This window comes from Alexandromys fortis, unplaced genomic scaffold (genome assembly GCF_014885135.2).
Source record: "Alexandromys fortis isolate MF-2015 unplaced genomic scaffold, M_Fortis_MF-2015_v1.1 scaffold_139, whole genome shotgun sequence".
Lineage (NCBI taxonomy): Eukaryota > Metazoa > Chordata > Mammalia > Rodentia > Cricetidae > Alexandromys > Alexandromys fortis.
The window spans coordinates 4,615,436-4,641,215 of NW_026068020.1; the positions used below are offsets into that span (position 1 = coordinate 4,615,436).

Consider the following 25,780-nt stretch of genomic DNA (forward strand, 5'->3'; position numbering starts at 1 on the left):
AACACTTAGCAGAGTTGACAAATCCCTCAAGTAAGGGCTTAGTCCCACAAGACTGTCTCTACTACAGACACCCTCAGCTCCTGGACTGCTTGGCTACAGACCGGAGGCTCGTCCATTTAGTTTTGCGTGCTCTCTAGAACGGCTCCTAGAACTAGCGTTATTCGGTTAATGGCTATTGCCGTGGATCTCGGCAGCAGTGCAACAAGACACAGATGGAGAAGTGCAAAGGGTGTGGGGGCAGGGACAGGAAAATTCCCTGCGCTCTGGGGCAACGCGCACATCTTCAGCAACCTGGCAGCTCTCCAAACCCGCTCCCTCTGCGCTTTCCGCACAGGCTTCATTGTGCAATACACGGGATTGATTACATTATTGTTGATCAGTAATCTACCCAACACTTCAGCCCCTTTCTCTGTCCTGTCCTCTAATCTCAAAGTTGGTCCCAGCTCCCCTCCTTAGAAACTTTGCAAAAGTTACCCCCTTTAGCATAAGCTACAAGAAAGAAAGAAAGAAAGAAAGAAAGAAAGAAAGAAAGAAAGAAAGAAAGAAAGAAAGAAAGAAAGGAAGGAAGAAAAGAAAGGAAAAGAAAAGAAAAGAAAAGAAAAGAAAAGAAAAGAAAAGAAAAGAAAAGAAAAGAAAAGAAAAAAAGTCGAACAGCTTGTTACAAATAAGGAACCCTTACAGATTTGTCCTCCCATCCATCCCTCTGGAAATTACAGGCATTTGCAAAGCTCTGGACAGAAAGTGAAGACAAAGACACATATATTTCAAATTCTGTATTATACTCTTACAACACATAATCTGTTACTTGCCTTAGGATATTAAGGTTAGAGAAGTGTGCTTCTAGGTAGCACAGTGATGAGGGCCTGGGGAAGAAGCAGAGATCCAGGAGTCTGCTTTCAGTTAACCACCATCGGCTAATGAAGCAATTCAGCCCCTGAACTCCGGGGTTTCCCAACCACCACCAAGGAAGGAGGGGCATGTTTGCTCTGCTGAGGGCGGACCGGGGAGTGCTGGCCGCCCAGGGAGAAGGTGCTCTTTGCATCCCAGATCTGGCTCACCCAGACCTTGTCACGCACATGCATACTTTGGCTTGCCAAAGCTTGCCTTAACTTTGGCACCCTAGTGCCATGGGGCTCAGGAAAGCAGATTAAGGGGCCATCCCAAGGGCAAGCCTGGTCCCAGGAACCTAGCCAAGATGAAAGTTAGTTGTCCAAGGCACACAAAGAATCCACTGAGTCCAGGCTGGGGAGAAGCATTCATCCTTGGGGTTTTATTGTTATTATTTTTACCCAGAATGAAGAGAGACTAAGGGAGCGTGCCCGCATCCTGGCTCTGTCTGCATAGCAGTGAGACTCCATCCCCAGAGACTCACTCCCAGGAACACACAGTGCAGTTCTGTGCTTCCCAAGAAGCCTAAGGAGGTTCTTTTCACAACAGAAAAGCTCTGGAGAAACAAAGGCTTTTACGGAAGCTGGTGTGGACTGGGAGAAACAAGGGGAACGGTAACTCAGAGTCTTCATGCCGGACACACATTCTACTGAGAGACCCATGGCCTGGGCCCTTCAGAGCAGAGTCCTGTTCCTATTCCAGACAGGCCCAAAGGGACAGAGGTTGAAGGCAGGAGGAGGGCAGGAGAGGAAGGCAGCTAGGAGCTGCCATAGTACAGCATCACCAGAAGGGTTGCCGTGCAAGCTCTGCTCACCTCAGAGACTTGACTCTACTGTTTCTAAGACTGGTCTGCGCATGTGCATGCATGTGAGTGGATGTGTGTGTGTGTGTGTGTGCACACGCATGTGCATGTATGTGTGTACATGCATGCCCACAGACACAGGAATGTGCAGGTGTTTCTGCACTAGGCACTGGAAGAGGGAGTCTGGCAGGTCTGTTACTCATAAGTTTGAACACTAAAGAATTGCTGCCCAGGAGGCATACACAGGCCCACCGTGGGAGGGAGGTGTTACAAGACTCCCCACACTTCCTCTGAGTGTACAGGGAAATGTCAGCTTTCACGTAGGGATTTTGGAAGAACAAACAACTCAGACGTGGGGCACTGACCAGTGGAATGAAGGGATGGACCCTAGGAGGGAACCTGTCTCTGTGGATAGTGAGCAGATTGCCCTCCCTCCCCCCGGCAAGGCAAGTGAAGGACGCCTGGCGTTTGGAGTAGGGCAAAGATCTGAACGGGGCAGTTTCCTGCCAGGCCCTGTGTGTGTCTGGAAATCCCTTCTCAGGTGCTCATTCTCCCAGACCCTCCAGATACCTATAGGCCATGGGTAAAAGACCCGGGACCTCAGGGATGCCAGAGGACAAACGAACAATTTGAGACTTGAAAAATCTGAATCCAGAAGGCAGAAATAGTAGAATCAAATGGATTCATTGCCCTGGTTTTATCTCTGCTGCCATGATAAAATACACTAGCAAAAAGAAGTTATGGAGAAAGGCTCACGTCAGCTCACAAGTCCATCATTACAGAGACAAATACACATGCGCACACGCACACACACACACACACACATGCACACACACACATACACACACACATGACTACACACATAATTTCCTCCAGGTAGTATTTCCTCCTTATCAGACACAAGACCCAGGCTAGAAATCCTGTTCTCCAGCAACATGAAACCTGCATGGCTTTCCAAGAGATAACCTTCTCACCTGAAACAGGGATAAAGAAATCCATACACCTAGCTGTCACTCAGTGAAAACTTCCCTTTTACCAATACCATGTGCTTGGTCTTAGTTAAAGGGCTATCTTTGAGATCTGAACACTTCTTTATGACGTTGCCTTAGCTTCAGACTCACCTTTAAATAACCTTACACAGGTAGAAGACCTTTCCCACATATAGATCCTTTAGCAGATATATAAAATCATATCCATATAAAATAATACTTATCTGTAAAACTATAGTTTAATCCACTTATATTTTATAGCATATCAATATAAACTCACATATGGCTTTTATATCTATAAGCACTGGAGTTGTGCAATGAGTAACTCTAATACCACTGCTGTTCAGAGAGTTTCAGGTCCCACCCTGGAAAAGAGGGCAAGGGTGCAGGCATGGCCTAAGTAGTACTTGGCACTTTATGGATGGGGAGTAAAGGGGAGGAAAAGAAATCTTTGAACTGACTCATGCTCCTAAGATCTTGCCACCTGCAACACCCTTGCCTGACCGTTCCAAGAAGCCTCGCCTCATGGTTCAATATTTGAATTATGTGTGCATACTTTGCCTACCCATATCTCTGTGCACTGCTTCTATGCCTATTGCCATTAGAGGCCAGAGGGGGGCATCATATCTTCTAGGACTGGTGAACAGCTTGTATGGGTTCGGGGAATTACACCCAGGTCCTTTAGAAGAGCACATAGTCTTCACATAGTCATGTCTCTCACCCCATCCCTCATTTTGATACAACTGAATCTCTAGTCTTGTAGAAAGAAAATTATTTCACTTTGTCTAAAAAGTCATCTCCCCTCGTAAAAATATGTCAATTTATGACAAAATATGTCCCAGTTACAAGGTCTGCTGGACCTTGAAAGTGGCCAGAGCAATAGATAGCAGAGCACAACCTATCCCTAACCAGACTATGCACCGTGATACCAGAGGTACAATGTCCTTGCCAAGAATGTGATGATCATAATTATCAAGACAGATTTTCTTGCAAGTAATTGGATCACAGTTTAAATGGCCTGAACCAACTTTATTATTCCACAATGTTTTAGAGGTATGTGTTCTAGCAAAAGGAAATAGTAGTATAGATTTCAGAAGAGGAAACTATGTGCATGTCACTGTATACCTAATACTTTTTAAAAAACTAATCAGAGATTAGGAATGTAGGACTATACATGATACACATGCAAAAAAAAAAAACCTATCTTTTATCAATGGCCACCTCAAAATAGCAAAGGAAAATCGCCCGTTTATACCATAATTTCTCCCAAGCCAACAAAATACCTTGGAATAAATTGTGATAAAAAAGATATGCAGATAAAATAAGTTAACAAATTTTTATCAACAGATGTAAAAGAAGATCTGAAACAGCAAAAAAAAAAAAAAGCAGACTAATTCGGAATAGGATTAACTCAAAGAAAAATCCTGCTAATGTTTCTCAAACGAGAAAAGAAGACATTTCACATGGTGTTAAAAGAGTCTTAGCAGGTTTTTGTTTGGTTGGTTAGTTGACTGGTTGTTTTTTAGAGTCAAACAAAACCGTTTTAAAATTTAAGGAGGAAAAGTGCATTCTGGAGCTCAATAAGAAAATTCAGAAAAAAAATAAAAGTACAGCTGGGAGCGTATCTCCCAGACACTAACTCACAATGAAGCTGCTTAATATAATCAGGAGAGGATCTGACCACAGGTGGATAAGCCAGCCAGTGGGACAAGAATGAGAACTGAGCAGCAGATGCCAGGAATTCGGAGAATTAAATACGACACACAAACATTTCGGTTCAGAGGCCAAGTAACGGAGCTAACAGCAAATGACATAGAGCCTGCCCTCTGAGGAGGCACATACATCCTTTATACTATATCCTTTAAAAACCTCTTGCCAGAAAGTAAAGTGAAGTTGTTAGCAGTGGAGGAGTTAAACGCTTAACAGTAGCATGAAGAAAATGTGTGTACGCGTTTGGCTGGCAAAGGAATCAACAAGCTGAATAAAGATCATCAAAGGTAAATGTCTTAGATTTGATAACTCTAAAGGGAAAATTACAAATGGGAAAAGATGAAGAGCTATTAGTGGAGGAATACCTGCAGAACATACAAACTGCTAAATGGTAGTATGCCAAATCCTCAAAAGCTCATAGGATCTCATTAAATATCCCTGTCTTGGTATAGAATATGAATATCTAACTCACTACAGAAGATACGCAAATGATAATATGCCCACGAAAACCAGTGAAAATGGAAGCAAGCACTGTGGGAGACGTTCTGCCCAGAAAAGCCAACAGACTTTAAAACTAGACAACATCAAGACTTGAAGACGATAGGAGAAAACCCAAACTCCCATGATCTCTTTATGCTAGTGTGACGATTTGAAATTAGTGTCTCAAACATGTTAAAAATGAAGAGGCATATATACCACAAGAGCCACACATCTTAGTCCCTAGAACACTGGCCTCTGGGGAGAAGCCCAGGGTGTGGGAACATGAATGTCAGGAAAGCACTTAAAGAGTACTTAGCACAGTCTCGTTCTTAAAAAGTGCAAGTTAGGAAATCTCTATCCACACGGCTGATTAAACAGAATTGTAATGTCACCAAAATAAAAGCTTTTAAGCAATCATTTAAATGGGAAATGTCAGGAGGTGCCTGGAATAATGTCTAGGACTTACTGGAAGATAAAAAAGGAAAAGTAAGGAGCATGATGCCAGCCCTGACGCTGGGTTCTATGCTAATTTCAGGCGCAGTGATTGACGGTAGACATGTGGAAGACTTGAGCATCACTGCTAAGACTGTCCCCATATGGAATGACTCAGGATTCGCAGCAAGGAAATCTTCGTCTCATTGTGGTTTTCGCTATTATTTTTTTTTCAGAACAGTAATAAGAAAGGCAACTAAGAAATGATAGAGACTATGTATGTTCATCAGTAAGGACCGATTTATAGAATCTTCAGATCCACATAAAAGAACCGATGAAGTGATTCAGTGAACCAGATATTCTAATTTTCAGTGACTGTAAATGAGAAGATTCAGTTGAATAGAGAAGTTCTTTTTCTCGGTGTCCAGAGCCTAAATAGGTTGGGTTTCTATTGCTGTGTTAAAATGCCATGATCAAAAGCAACTTGGGGAAGAGTTTATTTTGCCTTGCACCTATGAGTCCATCACTAAGGGAAGACAGGGTAGAAGCCTGAAGACAGGAACTAAAGCAGACACCATGGAGGAGCGCTGCTTACTGTCCTGTTCCTCATGGCTTGCTCAGCCTGTTTCTTGTATGTACACTCCAGAAACAGCACTCAAAATGAACTGAGCCCTCCGAAATCAATCACTAATTCAGAAAATGCACGAAAGACTTGCCTACAAGCGCATCTTAAGAAGGCATGTTCTCAATTGAGAGTTCCTTTTCCCAACTGATCCTAGCTTATGTCAAGTGGATATAAAACTAGCAAGCACAGCAGGGTTTCTGGAGATAAAGCTCAGGACCTCATACATACTAAGCAAGTACTCATGAGGAAGCTGTAGCCCAGTAATCCAGCTCATTCTTCATGAAGGATAGATAATAAACCTCAGGCAGTGGCTTTCCCTGATTGCAGCTGCGTCCACCAATGACGACTAAGCTGGGCATTACAAGTCTGGGGAACTCCATCACTAAAACAGTGTATTAACAACTAAATGGACACTTGGCTGGAGAGATCCTGCACTGTGACAGGTATCTGAGACTTCAGAGGCCATTTCTAGGGTACTTTTGAAAAACCAAGGGCAAAATACACACTTCCCCATGTAGTAGAGAGGTTCTCCACTCATTCTTTGAAAGTCATGGTGTCTGTGAATCTCAAAAGAGCCCTGGGAACATAAGAAACGGGAGTGGATCATTGAGCACCCTCTTTGCGGTGGTGGCAAATATTCCCATTGAAGACCATAGACGGGAGCAAAAAGCACTAGGTGGCCATCAAGCTAGAGGAAGCTTAAAATCTTTAGCCCTGGACATAGTCGTGCGATGTTTCATCGGGCAATTTACAAACAGCATTGAAGAAATGGGCATGACCCCAAGGACCCCAAAAGTAGGAGAGAGAGAGAGTTTCGAAAAGAGCTTGTGTTTCTGGAACCAGTCTCAGAGCAAAATGGGTGCAATTTCTGCAGACTCTCAGACTCTCCTCAAGAAGGACATGCTGCTCCGCTCCTGAGGGGAGGATCCTTAGTGAGTGTGCATGCGTGTGCACATACACACACAGACACACACAGAGAGAACTCTTTCCCCAGTGGATATATCTGCACCACAGCTTCATTTACGGCTCAGAGAGCATTGTGAAAGAGGGGCCACAAAGACGGCAAGAAGAGTCTAACTGGCAGAAAGTCTGTTGTGAAACAGTCTCTTCTGCAAAAATGAAAGCGGAACAACGGCAATATCAATGGACATACAGATGTGGAAGGGGTGCGATTTCACAGGGTCCCACCCCTAAACATAAAAATAGCACTAAAATCTACAAGTGTTAGATGATGGCTATCACTTACTGTAAGGTGAAAACGCAAGGTGAAGAATCTTATGTCCAGAATGATTCTGGATCTTATGTTAAAAAAAAAATAATTCTGAAGGCTTGTACTATTTGTGAAGTAATAAGAAACATACAAAACTCTTAGGAGCATTAAAAAAAAAGAGGTCAAGTACAGGAATGAGCAAAATGAAACTTAGTTTCTTGCTGGGTTTCTCACTCTGTCTCCAAAAACAATGCAGGTTGGTGATTATATACAAGTGTGTCAGTGGTGCACACGCAAATCAAGAAGCAATATTTATAAGTCGCACAATTGTGAGTGGTCAAAAGAGTCCGTTGGCACAACAGAAAAGAAAATGACGAATGAAAATAACAGCCCGCAGCTCAGCAAGAAATAACATCATTGTCCACAGACCTGGCCTCTCTGTAGCAGGCTTCTTTAGGCCACCAACCAGCTCCCAAATCAGGGCATGGCAACTTTTTGCTATGAATGTTCAGTCTTATTATAACTCGTATTTTAATCTGTTTCTTTATCTACATTTTGTCTCACGTTTTTTGCCTTTTTCCTTTCTGTATATCTTACTTTTCTCCTATCTCCACTGCTGACTGGTAGGTACCTGACTTCTGGCCCCAGCATATGCCTGCCTTTCTCCTCTTGTTCTTTTCCCTTCTCTCTTCTCTCGCCTGCTTCACTCCTCATATTTACCCTCTCTGCCTACCAACCCTCCCTATCCTATCCTCTACTGCCTAAATATTGGCTACCCAGCATTTTATTAGACAAGTCAGGTGTCTTGGGCAAGCAAGAAGAAAGAAATGTAACATATCTTTACATAACTAAACAAATGCAGCAGAAACAAATGTAACACATCCTCACATTGTTAACAAAGGCAGCAGAAACAAAGGTAACAAAGCTTCACAAAGTTAAAATAATATCCTGCAGCAAGAACAAAAGCAACACATCTTTGCCTAGTTGAAATAATATTCCACAACACTTCTCTTCATGGGCTAAAGGAGAGATAGCATACCTTGGTAATTGGCTTTCCCTGGTGGCAGTTGATCCCACCCACGAAGACAATATTGGGCATCAAAGGTCTGGGGACCTCCAACATAAAGTCAGTGCGTAACAGCCAAATGGACACTTGACTGAAGAGGTCGGTCGCAGTCACTGGGGTCTGCAGAACTTCAGAAGCAATATCTGTAGCAGTTTTGAAAAAAGCAGGACAAAATATATGCTCCCCCAAGTAGGAGAGATGGTTCCGCACTCTCTCCATGAAATTCATGTTGCCTGTGAGTTTCAAGAGACCTCTGGGAACATAAGAAGGAGGACTGGGGCACTGGGCACCCTCTTCAAGATAGTGACAAAATATTGCCCTGCCGAAGACCACGGATGGGAGCGACAAGTACTTGGCAACAGTCAAACCGCACATATCGAAAGGATCCAGAAGAACAGCATCAAAAGAACTCTGCTTCAAGTACTCCACTAACTTCTTGTCGTTAAACAAATCCCTACAGTGTGAAAACACCAAATTAAAAAAACCTTCGGCTGGACTCTTTAATAGAAGAGTAACTCCCTCTGGCTGATCTTTCCACTGAGCCTTAAGAAAAACCTCGAACTCCCGGTTAAAATCCTCCAGAGTGTGAGAAGTTGAGTACGTCTTCACAGTAATATTCAGGGATTTTCCCAGTTGCCAACTCACCTCTGGCATGACTACCACCACCTCATGTCCATTGTGGATGAGCTTCTCCACAACAGACTGCATGGTGAACCAGTGGCTCCCGTCCATGGGCACCACCAGCAGCCTGCCTGCCTGGGCAAAGCCAGAGGCCAGCAGCAGACACACACACAGAGGAAGGGAGGGAGGGAAACATGCAGGAGCCATGGAAGAAGCACAGCCTGAGACAATCCAGCTGCTGAGAATCTGAGCTCTTCTGACAAAGGAGGAAGTGTGACTGAGTTAAATCTGCTCCCTCAGTTGGGCGTGTACTAACACCATGAAGAAACAACAATCCCTGACAATGATTTACTTGGACAACAGTATTAAGTGGTCAGATATTAGGAGGCACACTTGATTGTTTTCAAGATAAGATCTTGGGCAGAATCAGGCAATGTGAGTTTAGAAAGAGTTACAAAGAAATAAAGCTGACCCCAAGTAGAAGAAAAGTTTTCATCAAAGGAAGAAAGTTTCAAAGAATCTTGCATTTCTAGACTATGTCTCAAAGTAAAAGCAGACTGTGTTTCCGAGGGATTTGCTGCCTGCTGCTGGATCAAAGCCTAGGGGGAGGGTCCTTAGCCTGGTTCTGCTCACAGACAGTGGTTAGAAACAACTCTGCCAGATGAGTCTTCGCACATGTGCAATAGAATTTTTGTCCCACTTCCCAGCACTGTGTGTTCTCTGAATTGCTGACCAGCATCTGCATGGACCACTCAGGGACTAAAAGGAAGGTGACCACCATTCCTGTTACAATGTCCCCCTGGATGCATCCGATGCTGTAGACAGCCCCATGGTCTCTGGAGAGGCTGAGAGCTAGCTTGTGCTCCTTGTCAGTTACCTGGGACCTTCTCCACAGATCCATGCATTTGTCTCCCTTGTCACTGCTGCATCTGGGGGCTTGTTTCCCCCTTGTGGTTACAAAGAATGCTGCTGCCACCCACACCTCATGTGGGTTTTTCTCCTAGGAATTGGTTTAAAGTCCTTTCTGTATACATCCAGGATTGAGAGAGCTCAGGCATAAGGAAACTGTGGTGTTCACTGTGGAGAAGCATCAGGCAGCCCTACACGGGGCTGTATCACTTTATCTTCTCACCAGGCCTCTGTTAGTCTCTGGTCTCCACATAGACTCTCAAGGTATTTTTCCTTCTTGCTGCTTCTATTTCTTTGTTGTTGTTGTTCTTATTTTTTGTTTTTTGTTTTCATGATGGCATAGGTAGGATCTTGTAGATTCTACTTGCCTTTCTGTAACCATGCCCACATCCTGCCTGATCTTGCCAAGACAAGAAAGCAAGGTTTAATTTTGAAAGGCCTAACACGGGAGTCTCTAATCTTCAAAAACAACCTCGTCTCTCTTTACCATGAATGGGCTGAAAAATCTCTCATTCACTAAGCACACCCCAGTGTGTGATAAAAATGCTACCCACTATCACCTTTGCCTTTCAGCACAGAGTCCAACCGGAATAGCTGCTCGACCTAGAGAGACGTTTGTTGAGCTGAATAGACTTTGGGTCTGGTTAATTTTGGTACAAGAGGTACTTTTTTTAAAATTTATTTGCAAGTACATTTAAATAATAAAGTTCATTTAATTTTTTAGAAGCAGATATATCACAAATTATTTTATGTATTTATTTGATTTTTGAAAATTATTAATTATGTGTATGTGTGTTTTGCCTCTGTGTATATATGTGGAGCATGTACGTAGTATCCATGGAGACCAGAACAGCTCCCTGGACCCAGAGTTACTGTGACAAGCTGTGATGTGGATGCTGGGAATTAAGCCCAAGTTTTGTTAAAAGCTGCCTATATTCTAACCACCGAGTCATATCTCCAGCACCACAAATTGTTTTAAATAATCATAAGGATGAGGAAAGTTTGTGGATATTTTGCTTATTTTAATATTCAGCATATTTTAAATTCTGATAAGTTTTGTAAACTTTATTGTCTAATGGAATGCATATTTTACTTGATAAAGCACCATATTCATTTTAAACAAATAAATTCATATGTATATCTTGATCTTTTATCCTATTATTGTTTTAAAGATAAGCAACATCTCTTGAAACTCTGAATAAACCAGTTAAGAATTAAAACACACAGGTCTACAATGTAAAACACAAACAGAGAAAACAACAAAATATTTGACCATAATTCACTTGAATCCTATTTTAAACAGCTTAAAGCAGCAGCACATTCCAGGCTTATGGTATAGGCTGTCTCAGGGTTTATGCTGGTGTGATAGAACATCATGACCAAAAGCATCCTGGGGAGGAAAGGGTTTATATCAGCTTTCCATTCCCAGGCCACACTACCTCACTGAGGGAAGGCAGGGTAGGACTCCAGGCAGGAACCTAGGGGCAGGAACTGAAGCCAAAGCCCTGTATGAATGCTGTTTACTGCCTTGTTCCTCATGACTTGCTCAGCCTACTTCCTGATGCAATTCAGAACCACCTGACTAGGGCTGACCAAGCCTCAATGACCTGGGTCTTCCCACATCAATCACTAATTAAGAAAATGCATCACAGGCTTGCCCACAGCCCAGTTTAGGAAAGTAGTTCTCAAATGCAGTTCCCTCTTTTCAGACAATGTATAGTAGGAAGTAGACACAACCAATCAGAATAGAGATCCACATCCCAAAAGAGAAAATAAATAGTATAATAATGAAGGGGTCTTCAGCATGTTACATGGGTACATGAGAAACATTCCAAATTAGTAAAGAATTGATAATATGGCCATATAGAACATAAAATAACAAATGCATACTTCACCTACCAATAACTACCTCAAAACCAATATAAACTAGCCTGTATATCATAACTTTCAAATAACAAAAACCTAGAAATACATTTTAATGATGAAGATAAAATTTGTGCATAATGTTCAATTTTAAGTGTAAAATCTTGTAAATGGAATAAAATATGCAAAATAGGGTGCTTTTTGCTGACTAAGAAGACAATATTAAATTGCATCCACCAAAATGAAGTTCAATCCCTTTGTGACTTCTGACCATATCAAGAACCCCAAACATATTCATGCACCGTCTCAAGTTCCGTGGAAGATCATGTCTTCTCCGTTTTCCAAAGAGCTGAGACACAGTACAAAGTTCAGTCTACACCCATTCGAGAGGACAATGAAATTCAGGATGTCCGAGGACAGTACAAAGGCCAACTGATAGGCAAGGTGGTCAAAGTGCACAGGAAGAATTACGTCACCTACATTGAACGGGTGCAGCTAGGAAAGGCTAATGGCACAACTGTCCATGTGGACATCCACCCCAGCAAGGTGGGTACCACCAAGATGAAGCTGGATAAAGACAGCAAGACAATCTTGGAAAGGAAAGCCAAGACTCGGCTATTAGGAAAGGAGAAGGGAAAATACACAGAAGAAACAATTGAGAAGATGCAGGAGTAGGGCATCTCATACAGTTTTCCTTAAAGACTGCATAAGAAAAAAATAGAAAACAATATCAAAAACATGCCAGTATTTCTCCATTTAATGAAAAGAGTTAATGCAATATGCACACAGCCCTAATGCGTGTTTGATCTGTAGAGTTCAATAATAACATTTTCAAGGGTTTATTTTAATTTGAGTACCATGTGACTGTATGGGTGTGTGTAGGTGTATGAAGGTGCCCAGAGGGCAACATCAGGAGTTAGATTCCTGGAGCAGAAGCTCGAGGTGGTTGTGATCAGCCTGGCATGGCTGCTGGGAACCAACCCTGGGTCCTCTGCAAAAGCAGCACCAGCTCCCACTGCTGAGCTGTCTCTCCAGCCTCAGCAGCACAATTTTTAAGTTTTAAGGGAGAATATATTGAGGAAATCCCCAACACAATTTGGAAATTAGTAAGCATGGGATCTATACTAAAACCTGCCCCAGACGCAATCAATGGAAACACAGGGTTGCCTTTGAGTATGGCGAACCTGAAAGGCTGGAAGCAGACAGAAGCAAACATGGAAGAGTAAGACCTGACAGAGACGTGTTGAATGACTGTCAATGAAGGGTGAAGTCCTTCCTCAAACAGAGTTAGTAAATAGCAATCGTCACTCAATAGCAACTAAATTTACACACCTATACCATGTAGGGTCACGTTGTCAGAAAAATATTGTCAGCCTTAGAGGAATTAAAATAGCTCATATATGAGATGTTGTAAACTCTCTGATATTTTAGTGTTGGAAACAGCAATATATAATAAAATTTAGATAGTTTTTTTTAGAAAAAGTTAACATTTACAATTAAGGGGATTATATGTAGAAAGTGGTCCCCTGTGCCCACATGTTGTAGAGTACTTCCCACTTTCTCTTCTATCAGGTTCAGTGTGTTCAGACTGATATTGAGGTCTTTAATCCACTTGGACTTGAGTTTTGTGCATGGTGATAGATATGGATCTATTTTCATTCTTCTACAAATTGACATCCAGTTTTGCCAGCACAATTTGTTGAAGATGCTCTCATTTTTCCATTGTATACTTTTAGCTCCTTTATTGAAAATCAGGTGCTCATAGGATTGTGGGTTAAAGTCAGGGTCTTCTATTCGATTCCATTGGTCGACTTCTCTGTTTTTATGCCAATACCAAGCTGTTTTCAATACTGTAGCTCTGTAATAGAGTTTGAAGTCAGGGATGGTAATGCATCCAGACGATCCTTTATTGTATAAGATTGTTTTGGCTATCCTGGGTTTTTTGTTTTTCCATATAAAGTTGATTATTGTCTTCTCCAGATCTGTGAAGAATTTTGATGGGATTTTGATGGGGATTGCATTGAATCTATAGATTGCTTTTGGTAGAATTGCCATTTTTACTATGTTGATCCTCCCAATCCAAGAGCAAGGGAGATCCTTCTACTTTCTGGTGTCCTCTTCTATTTCTTTCTTCAAAGACTTAAAGTTCTTGTCAAATAGATCTTTCACTTCCTTGGTCAGGATTACCCCAAGATATTTTATGCTGTTTGTGGCTATCGTGAAAGGTGATGCTTCTCTGATTTCCCTCTCTGTTTCCTTATCCTTAGTGTATAGGAAGGCAACTGATTTTTTGGAGTTGATCTTGTATCCTGCCACATTACCAAAGGTGTTTATCAGCTGTAGGAGTTCTTTGGTAGAGTTTTTGGGGTCACTTATGTATACTATCATATCATCTGCAAATAACGAAAGCTTAACATCTTCCTTTGCAATACAAATCCCCTTGATCCCCTTATGTTGTCTTATTGCTATTGCTAGAACTTCAAGCACTATATTGAAGAGGTATGGAGAGAGTGGACATCCTTGTCATGTTCCTGATTTTAGTGGGATGGCTTTGAGTTTTTCTCCATTTAATTTAATGTTAGCTATTGGCTTGCTGTAAATAGCTTTTATTATATTTAGGTATGACCCTTATATCCCTATTCTCTCCAATACCTTTATCATAAAGGGGTTTTGAATTTTGTAGAATGCTTTTTCAGCATTTAATGAAATGATCATATGGTTTTTTTCTTTCAGTTTATTTATATGGTGGATTACATTGATAGATTTGCGTATGTTGAACCAGCCCTGCATCTCTGGGATGAAGCCTACTTGATCATAATGGATAGTTTTTCTAATATGTTCTTGAATTTGGTTTGTCAGTATTTTATTGAGAATTTTTGTGTCAGTATTCATGAGTGAGATAGGCCTGTAATTCTCTTTCTTGGTTGGGTCTATGTGTGGTTTTGGTATCAGGGTAACTGTAGCTTCATAAAAGGAATTTGGCAATGACTTTTCTGTTTCTATATTGTGAAATACATTAAGGAGTATAGGTATTAGCTCTTCTTGGAAGTTCTGGTAGAATTGTGCATTGAAGCCATCTGGTCCTGGGCTTTTTTTGGAGGGGAGATTTTTGATAACAGCTTCTAGTTCTTCGCGACTAACCGGTCTATTTAGATCTTTCACCTGGTCTTGGTTTAGCTTTGGTAAATGGTACTTATCTGAAAAAATGTCCTTTTTTTTGCATTTTCCAGTTTTTTGGCATACAGACAGTAAGGGCCTCATTGAATAAATGGGACCTCATGAGACTGAGAAGCTTCTGTAAAGCAAAGGACACTGTTGCTAAGACAGAAAGGCAACCCACTGACTGGGAGAAAATCTTCACCAACCCCACAACTGACAAAGGTCTGATCTCCAAAATATATAAAGAACTCAAGAAACTAGACCATAAAATGCTAATCAACCCAATTATAAAATGGGGCACTGAGCTGAACAGAGATCTCTCAACAGAAGAAGTTCAAATGGCCAAAAGACACCTAAGGTCATGCTCAACTTCCTTAGCGATCAGGGAAATGCAAATCAAGGCAACTTTAAGATACCATCTTACACCTGTCAGAATGGCTAAAATCAAAAACACCAATGATAGCCTTTGCTGGAGAGGTTGTGGAGAAAGGGGTACACTCATCCATTGCTGGTGGGAATGCAAACTTGTGCAACCACTCTGGAAAGCAGTGTGGAGGTTTCTCAGGAAATTCGGGATCAACCTACCCATGGACCCAGCAATACCACTCTTGGGGATATACCCAAGAGAGGCCTTATCATACAACAAAAGTATATGCTCTACTATGTTCATAGCAGCATTGTTTGCAATAGCCAGAACCTGGAAACAACCTAGATGTCCTTCAATTGAAGAATGGATGAAGAAAGTATGGAATATATACATATTAGAGTACTACTCAGCAGTAAAAAACAAGTAAGTCTTGAAGTTTGCAGGCAAATGGATGGAAATAGAAAACACTATCCTGAGTGAGGTAAGCCAGACCCAAAAAGAGGAACATGGGATGTACTTACTCACTCATATTTGATTTCTAGCCATAAATAAAGGACATTGAGCCTATAATTCGGGTTCTTAGAGAAGCTAAATAAGAAGGAGAACCCAAAGAAAAACATATAGGCATCCTCCTGAATATTAACCTTCATCAGGCGATGAAAGGAGACAGAGACCCACATTGGAGCACCGGACTGAAATCTCAAGGTCCAAATCAGGAGCACCAGGAGAGAGAGCACGAGCAAGGAACTCAGGACCGCGAGGGGTGCACCCACACACTGAGACAATGGGGATGTTCTATTGGGAACTCACCAAGGCCAGCTGGCCTGGGTCTGAAAAAGCCTGGGATAAACCCTGACTTGCTGAACATAGAGGACAATGAGGACTACTGAGAACTCAAGAACAATGGCAATGGGTTTTTGATCCTACTGCACCTATTGGTTTTGTGGGAGCCTAGGCAGTTTGGATGCTCACCTCACTAGACCTGGATGGAGGTGGGTGGTCCTTGGACTTCCCACAGGGCAGGGAACCCTGATTGCTCTTTGGGCTGACGAGGGAGGGGAACTTGGTTGGGGGAGGGGGAGGGAAAGGGGAGGTGGTGGTGGAGAAGAGACAGAAATCTTTAATAAATAAATAATAAATAAATAAAGTAAAAAAATTAAGGGGAAAGTTAACCAACCAAAAATATAAACAATATCAACAAAAGATGAACAACCACAGAGCCTGAGAGATGGCTCAGCAGTTAGGATAACTGGCTGCCTTTCCAGAGGATCCCAGTGCAATTCACAGCACCCACACGGCTGCTCAAGTCATAAGTAACTCTAGTTTCAGGTATCCAATGCCCTCTTCTGCTTCCTATGGTTACTGCATAAATGGGAAGCCCGAACATAAAGGCAAAACACTTTATTCATAGAAATAAACAAAAACTAGAAGATAAACGGCTAAGTAAAAAGGGCAGCACATATTTGAGAGACCAAGTGTTAATGTTTCTGAACACTACAGGCTGGCAGCAATTAGAAGAAAGGGTAAAAGGGTGGCAATATGTAATTTACCATAAAGAAAACACAAATGGCCCAACTGACGACCAGAAGAGATAGTGAACATTGAAACAGCTACACAGAATTTTCCATCACAAAATTAAGAAAAATTTAACATTTGCACAAGAGCTTGGTAGAAGACAGCATGGAAAAATGAGAAAATCTCAAATACAGCTGAACAAATGCTGGTTTGCTCTGAGTTTTGAAAGCAGTTATCTAAATGCACTAAAATGTAGCATGCGCACATCTAGACCCAGCCACTCTGCTCCTGGGTCTCTGTGCTGCTGGGATAAGAGCAGGGTTAGAAAATGGCAGCATTATCGAGACAAGGTAGAAGACAATAATAAAGAAAATGGAGCTTCATTTCTTCTCACTCTCTTTCCAAAAACAATAGTAAATGCAACCTGGTGATGCTGAGAATGTCCGTGGGCCACACGCCTATCAGCAAACAAGGTTTACAAGTAGCACTATTGCACAATTCGTGTGACCTGTCAAAGACTGTGTTGAACAAGCTGAAATGACAAGGTAAGAACTGAAAGAAAACTGAAGATGTCAGGTGTGAGTTACAGCCCACAGTTCAGTAAGGGATAACTTCATCGTCTAAAGCCATGTCTCTCTTCATATGCTGAGGGAGAGGAGAGACAACATACCTTAGAGAGAGCCTTTCCTTGGTGGCAGTTGATCCCACCCACGAAGACAATATTGGGCATCAGAGGTCTGGGGACCTCCAACATAAAGTCAGTGCGTAACAGCCAAATGGACACTTGACTGAAGAGATCAGATGCAGTCACCGGGGTCTGGAGAACTTCAGAAGCAATTTCTGTAGCAGTTTTGAACAAACTGGAGCAAAATACACGCTCCCCCATATAGGCGAGGTGGTTCTGCACTCTCTCCATGAAAGTCATGGTGTCTGTGAGTTTCAAGAGAGCTCTGGGAACATAAGAAGGAGGACTGGGGCACTGGGCACCCTCTTCAAGATAGTGACACAATATTGCCCTGCCGAAGACCACGGATGGGAGCGACAAGTACTTGGCAATAGTCAAGCCGCACATATCGAAAGGATCCAAAAACACAGCATCAAAAGAACTCTGCTTCAAGTACTCCACTAACTTCTTGTCATTAAACAAATCCCTACAGTGTGAAAACAGTAATTCAAAGAAACCTCTGCCTGGACTTGTTAGTAAAAAAGCCATTAAGTCTGTCTGATCTTTCCATTGAGCATCAAGAAAAATATTGGCCTCCCGGTTTAAATCTTCCAGAGTGTGAGAAATTGAGTACGTCTTCACTGTAAAATTCACTGATTTTCCCAGTTGCCAACTCACCTCTGGCACGACTACCACCACCTCATGCCGATTGTGGATGAGCTTCTCCACAACCGACTGCATGGTGAACCAGTGGCTCCCATCCATGGGCACCACCAGCAGCCTGCCTGCCTGGGCAAAGCCAGAAGCCAGCAGCAGACACACACACAGAGGAAGGGAGGCTGGGAAACCTGCAGGAGCCATGGGAAAAGCTCAGCCTGATGCAATGCAGCCACTGAGAATCTGAGCTCTTCTGTCAAAGGAGGAAGTGTGACTGAGTTAAATCTGTTCTCTCAGTTGGGCGTGTACTTACACCATGAAGAAACAACAATTCCTGACAATGATTTACTTGGACAACAGTAATAAATGATGAAATATTATGAGGCACTCTCACTTGTGTTACAGATAGATCTTTTTCTTGGGCAGAATCAGGCAATGTGAGTTTAGAAATAGTTACAAAGAAATACACCTCACCCTAAGGAGTCCAAAAGTTTTCACCAAAGGAAACAAGTTTCAAACACTCTCACAATTCTAGAATAGGTCTCAAAGAAAAGCAGACTGTGTTCCCAAGGGATTGGCTGCCTGCCACTGGGTCTAAAGCCTAGGGAGAGGATCATTAGCTGATTCTGCTCACAGACAGAGGTTAGAAACAACTCAGCTAGATGAGCAATGCTGCTGTCTTGGAGCATGTGCAGTAGAATTCTTGTTTTACTTCCCAACTCTGTGTTCTCTGAATATGACATAAGGGTGACCAGCATCTGCTCAGACCACTTCAGGGACTAAAAGGAAGGTGACCACCATTCCTGTTACAATGGACCCCTTGATGTATCCGATGCTATAAACTCCCCCATAATATTCTCTGGAGAGCCTGGGAGCTATGTCGTCCTCCTTGTCAGCTACCCAGGGACCTTCTCCACAGGTCCATGCATTTGTCTCGCTTGCCACTGCTGCATCTGGGGGTTTGCTTCCCCCTTGTGTTTACAGACAATGCTGCTGCCCCCCACACCTCATGTGGGTTTTTCTCCTAGGAATTGGTTTAAAGTCCTTTCTGTATACATCCAGGATTGAGAGAGCTCAGGCATAAGGAAACTGTGGTGTTCACTGTGGAGAAGCATCAGGCAGCCCTACACGGGGCTGTATCACTTTATCTTCTCACCAGGACTCTGTTAGTCTCTGGTCTCCACATAGACTCTCAAGGTATTTTTCCCTCTTGCTGCTTCGCTTTAGGTTTTGTTTTGCTTTTTGTCTTCATGATGGCGTGGGTAGCATCTTGTAGATCCTACTTGCCTTTCTGTAACCACGTCCACGTCCTGCCTGATCTCTCCCAGACAAGAAAGCAAGGCTTAATTTTGAAACGCCTAACACGGGAGTCTCTAATCTTCAGAAAGAACCTCATCTCTCTTTCCCATGAATGACCTGAAAATCTCTCATTCACCAAGCACACCCCAGTGTGTGATAAAAATGCTACCTACTATCACCTTTACCTTTCAGCACAGAGTCCAGCCGGAATAGCTGCTCAACCTAGAGAGACCTTTGTTGAGCTGAATAAACTTTGGGTCTGATTAATTTTGGTACAAGAGATATTTATTTATTTGTAAGTACTTATATAATAATAAGTTCACTTAATTTTTTGGAAAAACGAGTATATCACACATTATTATATGTATTTATTTGATTTTTTGAAAATTATTATTTATGTGTATGTGTGTTTTGCCTCCGTGTATGTATGTGGAACATGTGTGCAGTATCCGTGGAGATGAGAACAGCTCCCTGGACACAGAGTTAACATGACAAGCTGTGATGTGGGTGCTGGGAATTAAGCCTGGGTCTCCTAAAAAGCTGCCTATATTCTAACTACTGAGTCATATCTCCAGTGCCAGAAATTACTTTAAATAATCATAAGGATGAGGAAAGATTGTGGAAATTTTGCTTATTTTATTATTTAGCATATTTAAATTCTGGAAAGTTTTGAAAACTTATTGTCTAATGGAATGCATATTTTACTTGATAAAGCACCATATTCATTTTACACAAATAAATTCATATGTATATCTTGATCTTTTATCCTATTATTGTTTTAAAGATAAGCAACATCTCTTGAAACTCTGAATAAACCAGTTAAGAATTAAAACACACGGGTCTACACTGTAAAACACACACAGAGAAAGCAACAAAATATTTGACCATAATTCACTTGAATCCTATTTTAAACAGCTTTGAGCAGCAGCACATTCCAGGCTTATGGTATAGGCTGTCTCAGGGTTTATGCTGGTGTGATAGAACATCATGACCAAAAGCATCCTGGGGAGGAAAGGGTTTATGTCAGCTTTCCATTCCCAGGCCACACTACCTCACTGAGGGAAGGCAGGGTAGGTCTCCAGGCAGGAACCTAAGGGCAGGAACTGAAGCCAAAGCCCTGTATGAATGCTGTTTACTGTCTTGTTCCTCATGACTTGCTCAGCCTACTTTCTGATGCAATTCAGAACCACCTGACTAGGGCTAGTACAGCCTCCATGACCTGGGTCTTCCCACATCAATCACTAATTAAGAAAATGCATCATAAGCTTGCCCACAACAAACTTAGGAAAGGAACTTGTGGTTCCCTCTCCCATATAACATGTGGTACCAAGTAGATACAAACAACAGAGAGGTCCATAGCCCCCACCCCCAAAAAATAAATGGTATAATAGTTATATGTTTACATGAGAAATCATTTAAACTAATAAAAAATCTTAATAAAATCATCATAAAGAACATAAAAGGACAAAAGTATACTTCAACTACCAATAATTATCTCAAAACCAAAATAAACTACCTGTATACCATAGCTTTAAAATAACAAAACTTAGAAATACATTTTAATGATGTAGATAAAATTTGTCCATAATGTACAATTTTAAGTACAAAATTTTGTTAATGACATAAAATAAAATCTAAATTTGTAAAAATGGGTGCATCTTCCTGACTAAGAAGACATTAGATCGCTAGTGCCAAAATGAAGTTCAATCCCTTTGTGACTTCTGACCATATCAAGAACAGGAAACACCTTCATGCATCTTTTCACATTCCAAGGAAGATCATGTCTTCCCACCTTTCCAAAGAGCTGAGACAGAAGTACAATGTTCAGTCTACTCCCATTTGAGAGGATGATGAAGATCATGTTGTCCGAGGACAATACAAAGGCCAGCAGATTGGTAAAGTGGTCCAAGTGCATAGGAAGAAATGTCACCTACATTGAATGGGTACAGCCAGGAAAGGCTAATGGCACAACTGTTCATGTGGACATCCACCCCAGCAGATGGGTATCACCAGGATAAAGCTGAACAAAGACCACAAGACGATCCTGGGAAAGAAAGCCAAGTCTTGACAAGTAGGAAAGGAGAAGGGAAAATACAGGGAACAAACAATTGAGAAGATGCAGGAGTAGGGGCATCTCATACAGTTTTCCTTAAAGACTGCATAAGAAAAAAAAGAAGACACTACCAAAAACATGCCAGTATTTCTCCATTTAATGAAAAGAGTTAATGCAATATGCACACAGCCCTAATGTGTGTTTGATCTATAGAGTTCAACAATAACAGTTTTCAAGGGTTTATTTTTAATTTGAGTACCATGTGACATATGGAGGTGTGTGCAGGTGTGTGAAGGTGCCCAGAGGGCAACATCAGGAGTTAGATTCCTGGGCAGAAGCTCGAGGTGGTTGTGAGCAGCCTGGCATGGCTGCTGGGAACCAACCCTGGGTCCTCTGCAAAAGCAGCACCAGCTCCCACTGCTGAGCTGTCTCTCCAGCCTCAGCAACACAATTTTTAAGTTTTAAGGGAGAATATATTAAGGGAATCACCAACACAATTCAGCAATTAGTAAGAATAGGATCTATACTAAAACCTGCCACAGAGACAATCAATGGAAAGACAGTATTGGTGTAGGAGGTCCTTCTGTCATTGTGCTGCTTTTATTGGTTAATAAAGAAACTGCTTAGGGCCCTTGATAGGGCAGAACTTAGGTAGGTGGGGAAACTTAAAGGGAATGCTGGGAGGAAGAGAGCCAAGAGAGAGGGAGAGAGAGACAGCATAGATCTACCAGAGACAGATGCTGGGAATTTTACCTGGCAAGCCACTGTCATGTGGTAATACAGATTAATAGAAATGGGTTAAATTAAGATGTAATAATTAGCCAATAAGAAACTACAGCTAATGGGCCAAGCAATGATTTAATTAATAGAGTTTCTGTGTGGTTGTTTGTGGGTCTAAGCTAGCCAGTCGGCTGGGACAAACAAACGGGCCTTCTTTGCAACAATTGGTGCCAACGTGATGGACTAAATCTACTTACAAACCTGAGATAGCTTAATTTGAAACACAAAAACACAGCGTTTAACACAGCTTTTTGCAGTTTGCTGGTGGCGTGCCACAGCTCCTTTAAGACAGATTTTCCTGACTGCGCTGCAAGAGAAAAGAAAAGCAGCAGTTTTGAAATGCTGGCTCTCTGGGCTGTGCTGCCAGCATGACCTCTGGCTCTTTGATGAGACAGAGCATTTGGATGGGGTTTGTGAACAGCATGCTACAGCTTGCCTAATGGCGACATGGATGGTTGTGTGCCTGGGAGTGGGGCGGTGTGCTTGGGTATCAGTGGGCAGGTGGCTCCACCATGCTGACTGGCAGGACTAGCAGGCAGTACCATATTACCCCTAACAATGGTGCAGCTTAAGTTCTTAAGAAGTGCTTAGCATTTCAAGAAGTGCTCCTGAACAGTAAAGAATTACAGATTCACGGTAGGACAGATTCAGACATAAAAGACCTCTAAATTAGTCACAGTGTTGGATAAATGTATGTAGGCTTTGAGGACAAACAAAAAAGTGTATAGAGAGCCATAAAATAAAGATAAGCCTTAAAAAGGGGGGGGGGTAAAATCTTTAAAGAAACAGAGTACAGATAGTCATAGATTAAAGGAATAAAAATAATAAAATAAATATTAAAAACTAACAGAGTACAAATAAACCATGTAAAGGTGAAAAATTCACAGAGAATCTGGGTTATGTATATTATTGTGTTTTCTTTGAATTCTTTGACTGTGAAGGAGCTAAGTACAGAGAGACATTTCATGGTACGGGCTGCTAAGTTAAACCAGCATGTATATTATATAGGTATCTTGACTTCAAAATTTGGGTCTAAGGATATGGTACTTTGGAAAAGAGGTTCTTTTTTGTTTTCACAGAAGATGAGAACCTGTGGATTGTTCTAGATAAATACAGTTTGATAGCCACTTCCCCCTGAAAGGTCGCAATGAACACCCTCAAAAAAATACTTCACCCAAGTGCTGACTGAGATGAACCTAGTACACAGGATACACCATGAAAGACCCGATTAACAGTGTCCCCAAACAGCAGGAAGCAGTATGCTCATATTCCCAAATATTGTTTATAAATATTCTTTTACATTTAAAGGGGGATATTATATAGATATGAATAATTTGAATTGGTATGAATGTTAGCTTATTGATACAAATTTAGGTCAATTTTGTTATATGTATATTTCTGCTCTTGATTAAGGTATTGTGAATGTGTAGTTCATTTGAAAATGTAATGTATAATTAAGAAATATAGGTTAATAGATAATCATCTATAATAGTCAAGTTTGTAGTCATCTTAGTTAGATTTTCTAGATGTACAGAGAAGTATTTCAGATGGATATGGATTCTTCAAATCTTTGAGAGACCTTCAGAATATGGCATTTAAAAGATTTAAGAGTTTAGGACTTTTCATGACAATGAGACACATCTGCTCCTGGCCAATCTACTTCAAGAGAAAGATGGGCATCAAAGAGGCTCCTTAGCCATTTGGGCAAGAAACTGCTCTTGCCTGGACTGCTTCCCTGGACATGCAGTACCCACAGAGAGATGACTGCTGAACTTGCCTAAAGGTAAGGTGGTTCTTCAGGGTTCCTGCTTCATGAAAGTGTCTGTAAGACATTCTGCAGGACACAGAAGAAAGTGACTGAACTGTTTTTGAAATTTCTTGCTTCATGGAAAAGTCTGCTGGATACTATGGGCCTGTAGGCTGAAGATGGATGCCCCAATGGTACAGAAGAACTTTGGGTCACTGTCCAGGCAGCATGATGCCTCTATCAGTTCTGGAGTTTTGGAAGTTGCTTACAATGTACTTCCCAGAGTCTTTGATGGAACTGAAGAATTTTTATAGTTATAGTTTCCTTAGTTATGATAAAAGATACAGTAGATATAAATATTGTAACTGTAATTCTTTTTTGATGACTGTTTTGTTATATGTAATTTTACTATGTTAAAGCCTTCCTTTTTATTTAAACAGAAAAGAGGAAGGTCCTTCTGTCTTTGTTTTCATTAGCTAATAAAGAAACTGCTTTGGGTTCTTGATAGGGCAGAACTCAGGTAGGCACAGAAAATTAAACAGAATGCTGGGAGGAAGAGACCACAGGACTAACAAGTGGGGCCTCTCTGAAACACAGAGTTATCTATGAGTGTGGCAAACCTGAAAGGCTGAAAGAAGACAGAAACAAGCATGGAAAGTGAGACCCGATAAAGATGTGTTGAATGACTATCAATGAAGTGTGACATCCTTCCTCAAATAGAGTTAGTAAATAGCAGTTGTCATTCAATACCAACTAAATTTACACAACTATACCGTGTAGGATCAAGTTGTCAGAAAAATATTGTCAGCCTTAGAGGAATTAAAAATGCTCACATATGAGATGTTGTAAACTTTCTGATATTTTAGTGTTGGAAACAGCCATATATGATAAAATTTAGATAGTTTTAAAGAAAAAGTTAACATTTAAAATGAAGGGAAAAGTTATCTGACCCAAAATATAAACCATGTCTAATGAAAGATGAACAACCACAGAGCCTGAGTGATGGCTCAGCGGTTAGGATAACTGGCTGCTTTTCCAGAGGATCCCAGTGCAATTCACAGCACCCCCACAGCTGCTCAAAGCCATAAGTAAGTCCAGTTTCAGGTATCCAATGCCCTGTTCCTATGGGTACTGCATAAATGGGATGCCCAAACATAAAGGCAAAAAAACACTTTACACATAAAAATGAACAAAAATTAGCAGATAAACAGCTAAGTAAAAAAAGTTCAGCACATTATTTGAATGACCAAGTGGTAATATTTGGAACTCTAGAGGCTGGTAGCAATTAGGAAAAAAGGGTAAAAGGGTGGCAATGTGTAATTTACCATAGAGGAAACACAAAAGCCCAACTGGTGTCCAGAACAGATAGTGAACATTGAAACAGCTACATAGAATTTTTAGCCACCAAAATTACGAAAATTTTAACATTTGGACAAGATCTGGAGTAGAAGAGGGCATGGAAAAATGAGAACTCTCACAAACATCTGACCAAATGCTGACGTTTGCTCTGAGTTTTGAAAGCAATTATCTAAATGCACTAAAATGTAGCGAGTGCACAGCTAGACCCAGCCACTCTGCTCCTGGGTCTCTGTGCTGCTGAGATAACAGCAGGGTTAGGAAGTGCTCTGTGCTTAAGAACGGACTAAGGAACCAGGCCATGGTGGCACAAGCCTTTAGTCCCAGCACTCGGGAGACAGTGGCAGGCAGATTTCTGAGTACAAGGGCAGCCTGGCTTACAGAGCGAGTTCCAAGGCTACACAGAGAAATCCTGTATCAAAAAAAAAGAAGAAGAAGGAGGAGGAGGAGGAGGAGGAGGAGGAGGAGGAGGAGGAGGAGGAGGAGGAGGAGAAGAAGAAGAAGAAGAAGAAGAAGAAGAAGAAGAAGAAGAAGAAGAAGAAGAAGAAGAAGAAGAAGAAGAAGAAGAAGAAGAAGAAGAAGAAAACA

The 25,780-nt window shown here is 41.5% G+C and overlaps 1 protein-coding gene and 1 pseudogene across 9 annotated transcripts in view; one reads left to right on the top strand and one right to left on the bottom strand.

Annotated features, from left to right (window-relative positions):
- LOC126514270 (UDP-glucuronosyltransferase 1-6) overlaps nt 1-25,780 on the bottom strand; it is a 124,824-nt gene that overhangs the window by 58,559 nt on the left and 40,485 nt on the right. Inside the window, exons 2-3 of one of the 9 annotated variants that reach the window (XM_050163075.1) lie at nt 17,979-18,148; nt 8,176-8,847 (exon numbers count right to left, since the gene is read on the bottom strand). The exons of 4 other annotated variants lie outside the window; for them this stretch is intronic. In XM_050163075.1, the coding sequence (XP_050019032.1) occupies nt 8,176-8,847; nt 17,979-18,148 (842 nt within the window). Of the gene's footprint in view, nt 1-809; nt 952-8,175; nt 9,054-17,978; nt 18,149-25,780 lie in introns of those variants that run through there. 4 more of the 9 variants (XM_050163076.1, XM_050163066.1, XM_050163065.1 and 1 more) reach the window with 4 other exon arrangements.
- On the top strand, nt 9,990-17,284 carry LOC126514273 (60S ribosomal protein L26-like; annotated as a pseudogene).